At 37.3% G+C, this 3,743-nt stretch overlaps 1 protein-coding gene across 1 annotated transcript; it reads right to left on the bottom strand.

Moving 5' to 3' along the window:
- Window positions 1-448: 448 nt before the first annotated feature.
- Window positions 449-3,408, bottom strand: LOC149180835 (amino acid permease 4-like). The gene is made up of 7 exons (XM_089418233.1): window positions 3,091-3,408; window positions 2,731-2,964; window positions 2,502-2,595; window positions 2,141-2,355; window positions 1,869-2,008; window positions 1,552-1,779; window positions 449-1,065 (listed from the first exon to the last, which is right to left on the bottom strand). Exons 1-7 carry the CDS (start codon window positions 3,197-3,199, stop codon window positions 640-642), a joined length of 1,446 nt encoding a protein of 481 aa, XP_089274359.1. The 5' UTR covers window positions 3,200-3,408; the 3' UTR covers window positions 449-639.
- Between the last annotated feature and the right edge of the window lie 335 nt (window positions 3,409-3,743).

Here is a 3,743-nt window from a genome sequence, read left to right as displayed (position 1 = left end):
AAAAAAGATTACAACATTTTTACCATAATATATATTACAATATTTCTACTATATTATTAAAAAAATACCCTTAAACAATAATCAAAATTTTAGACAGCTTCCCCTGAGCACAAAAATCAAAATTTTAGACCGCTTCTTCTCCGCACAATAATCAAAATTTTGGATTGATAAGAAAATTTCACACTGAAATTGACATCCATGGTTTCCAATTTAATAATCAAAATTTCCTATTGATATGCAAAGTTGATAACTTGATACCATGAATTTAAGAAACAATTTTTTGTATGGCAAAGTTGGTGCAATGAATTCTAGCGTCTACATAGAAAAAACAATCGGAGATCGTAAATGCTATGAACACGTTGAAAATCGGGTCTCACTAAAGGAGAGAACACAAGAAGAATGGAAATAATATTCGGCTGCATGGTCATTATACATAACGACAGCAATCTTCAGAGAAAAATAACAGCTTTCATTTTGAAGTTCACAGCTCGTTTTCTTATACATTTAAGACCAAGTAGCCGCATGCATGTGTTCATTGTCGGTCCTTGAAGCTTCAGTTATTTAAGATGCGATCAATGTCTAAGGAGAGAATGGGTACAGTCGAGTCAAAGGCAGCAGTGATTCTAATCGGTGGAATTGCTAATATTTCATGTTGAAAATAGAGGCATGCCTGAGGGCTATAGTGATCCCTGCTACTGATCCAATGGCAGCAACCAGACTTACAAGGAAGCAGACTAAGCTAAGGCACTGCAGGGAGATCCATTTAGGACTCCACCTTTTAATACTGGTTTGAACAATATACATTTCAACGGGAAAATAAACTGTGAGTGGCCAGAATGCCATGGAACCGATAAGCCCCATTATGTCGTTGAAAAATGGCATAAGCATCGCAATCAGAATCGTCGACACAACAATTGAACTCCTCAGTACCAGACGACACATTGTCAACCGGAGAGATCCACAAAATGGAAACTTTATAGTGTAAACCCTATGGACAAAGCCACTCCTTTTCCATTTATCACCAACCCAGTCTTCAATTATTGCAAATACAGGCTGGGCGAAAACCTGCAAGAAAAAATCCAGTAGTAAACCAATAAAATAATTTAGTAACGGTAATGAATAGGTAAACAGGTTAATTAGGGTTATTAGCGCTCGGGAAGAAGGAATGAAATTTTTTCCACTAAGTTTAATTTAGAAGAAGGAATAGAATCTTACTCCACCCAAATTTAATTTGAGCTAGTTACGAATATTGGCAATATAAGTATATTATATTTCTTACGAATATTGACAATATAAGTATATTATATTTCTTACGAATATTGATAGTATAAGCATATTATATTTCTAGTATAGAAGATGAAAAAAATGAATAAATGAACAAATCCCAATTAATTCAATCGGGATGAAGGAATAGAATCTTCCCTATCCAACATCCAACTTCAATTCGAGCCACACTTACAAGATGAATATTGACCATATAGGTATATTTCTGGTACAGAGGATGAAAAAATAAAGAAGTGAACAAGGGAAACATGCAATACCAATTTATACCTGATATGCACCCACTATGTGAATAGCGATGCAGAGGTTACCAATGTCAATCAACCAGAATGGCTCGTAGAATCCAAACCCAGTTAGCATATTTCCAGGAGCACTATTCCCAAAAGCTGCATACCCTATCAAGCCTATGGACATGTAGAAGACCGTCGTAACACTTAGTCCCATTGTAGTTGCCTTTTTCATTGTTTTGTTCTCAGGTGGGGGAGATCTCAGGGTATCCTGTGCAATGCATAATTGCAAAATCAGCCAGAGGAAATTTATGAACATTGGCCAGTTACATGAAAAGAAATTGCGCTGCCAAAACTTGCCTGTATCTCAATCAGCACTGTGGAAAATGAGTAGGAAAATGCAATGTTGCCCAATGCTTGGAAGATATACCAGGTCTTCTTCGCTGGTGAAAGTTCAGCGACAGGTACTCCCATTAGGGTTCCAGAGAGATGCTTTCTACCTGCAGCAATCCTTCGAGTGACTTCCTGTTCGTGTATGTCCGTATTCATAGCTGAATCACAATATACTATCCCTATAGATGCAGTTAAATTGCATGAGAAAATACAAGCACATATATGAAAAGAAGGCAAACCTGCAACTTTTGCAATGCTAAGACCGAGCCCAATAGAAGAGTATGCAAAGGACATGATGGCTGCAACGACTGAAACCCATGAAATTTCCTCCAAGCTTGGTAGCTGAGACAGTATAAGCTCTGACACACCAAAGATAATCATATATGGATTGCCTGATATCTGACAAGGGGCATCCTTCCCTTCTTCATGAAAGCATTGTGCCTTTTTTATTGCCCTGTTACAAGGACAATAGTTTGACTTCACTATATATCAAAATAATCTCCTACTTAACCAAAACATATTTCTTCAAACCATTTGGAACATATTTCTTCAAACCATTTGGGCAGATGCAAGGTGCGTTAGGTTTCAATTGATGCTTACATCATGCTGGTAGCTGCCGTAATTGTGTAACCAATTAGACACCCATAAAGATTTGAATATTGAGCCCACATACATAGTGACACCTTATAGCCACCTAGTGCAAAAACCAATATATCATAATTTGTCTTGTGAAAAATGACCTTAGTATGAATGTAAAGCAAAAAACTTCAAAAAGGGCCAGAGCAGAGCATGATACTCATGAGTTGATACTCATGAGTTGTTGGCAAACCTAGAATGGCCTTCACAGCATCCTTGTATTTGTAGTTCCTAGATCCAGTGACAGGGTGAGGAGACCTGTAGCATTCTGTAAGTAGAACAGCAGTGTAATACGTAACCCATGAGAAAGCCAGGAGAATTGGTGTCCCTAAAAGCCATCCAAGCTGAGCAACACTCCATGGCAAAGATAAAACTCCTGCGCCTATCACCGCTGTAATCACATGAGCTGTTGCGGTCCACAAATTCCCTGTGACCAAAAAAATGTTTATTAAATCTCAACCAATATATTCAAGAATTCCACCCAAAGAAACAAACTTCAACCCACTACTCCAAGCAGGATTGTGCAAAATATTCAAAACAATAAGTGGTTTACCTGTTCTAACATGCCCATCATCAGAACTAATATCTTCTTGTTTTTCAGTGTCGTGCGTTCCTGCACCATTCTGTACATTCATAGCTCTAATATCGGTCGGCTCCCTCATCCTCGCGAATTAATTGTTCCCCAAATGTAGAAATAGGGTTTTGAAACACACTATACTGGAGCTGTATCTGTTGTTCAAGCACGCGTGTATTGCATTCAAACTTTCACCTGAAAATAATGTCCAGAAATAGAAAACAATCAGTCAAACTAATTGAAGACTATTACGGTGCAAATAAACAAAAACACATGATTAGACCTCAGAACCACAGAAAGCATTGTAACAATAGTTTATCAGAACTTTTTTCTTTTTAAAAAGTGGTTCACAGTACCAAGGTGGTTCACATACGAACCTGATACTACTACATACACAAAACTTTTTTTACTACAACAGACAGGAAACTTTTCTTAAAGGTCGTGCACTATACCTATTCGGTAATAATTACTAGGATGAAAAGCACTTCTGAGACAGTGGAATCAGATTTGAATCAGGATGAAAAGCATTTTTGAGACAGTGAAATCAGAGAAGCATTTTATTTTGGAATATTTCATTTTGGAATGTGATGCTTTTCTAGACATTAGAGACATTGGGATAGTTATGGCATTTC

This window comes from Pinus tabuliformis, chromosome 3_2, assembly GCF_031772625.1.
Source record: "Pinus tabuliformis cultivar Carrire ecotype Pingquan chromosome 3_2, CPIR1, whole genome shotgun sequence".
Lineage (NCBI taxonomy): Eukaryota > Viridiplantae > Streptophyta > Pinopsida > Pinales > Pinaceae > Pinus > Pinus tabuliformis.
The sequence above is the reverse complement of the archived record's forward strand: the minus strand, read 5'-3'. Positions and strand labels throughout refer to the sequence as shown.

What these genes read in the sequence shown, in the direction of transcription:
- LOC149180835 (XM_089418233.1), bottom strand. Translation starts at nt 3,199, where the DNA reads ATGAGGGAGCCGACCGATATTAGAGCTATGAATGTACAGAATGGTGCA. An exon ending in ACGGCAGCTACCAGCATGAT is followed by an intron (nt 2,356 to 2,501) that starts GTAAGCATCAAT and finishes TCCTTGTAACAG; the next exon opens with GGCAATAAAAAAGGCACAAT. An exon ending in ACATAGTGGGTGCATATCAG is followed by an intron (nt 1,066 to 1,551) that starts GTATAAATTGGT and finishes TTTTTCTTGCAG; the next exon opens with GTTTTCGCCCAGCCTGTATT.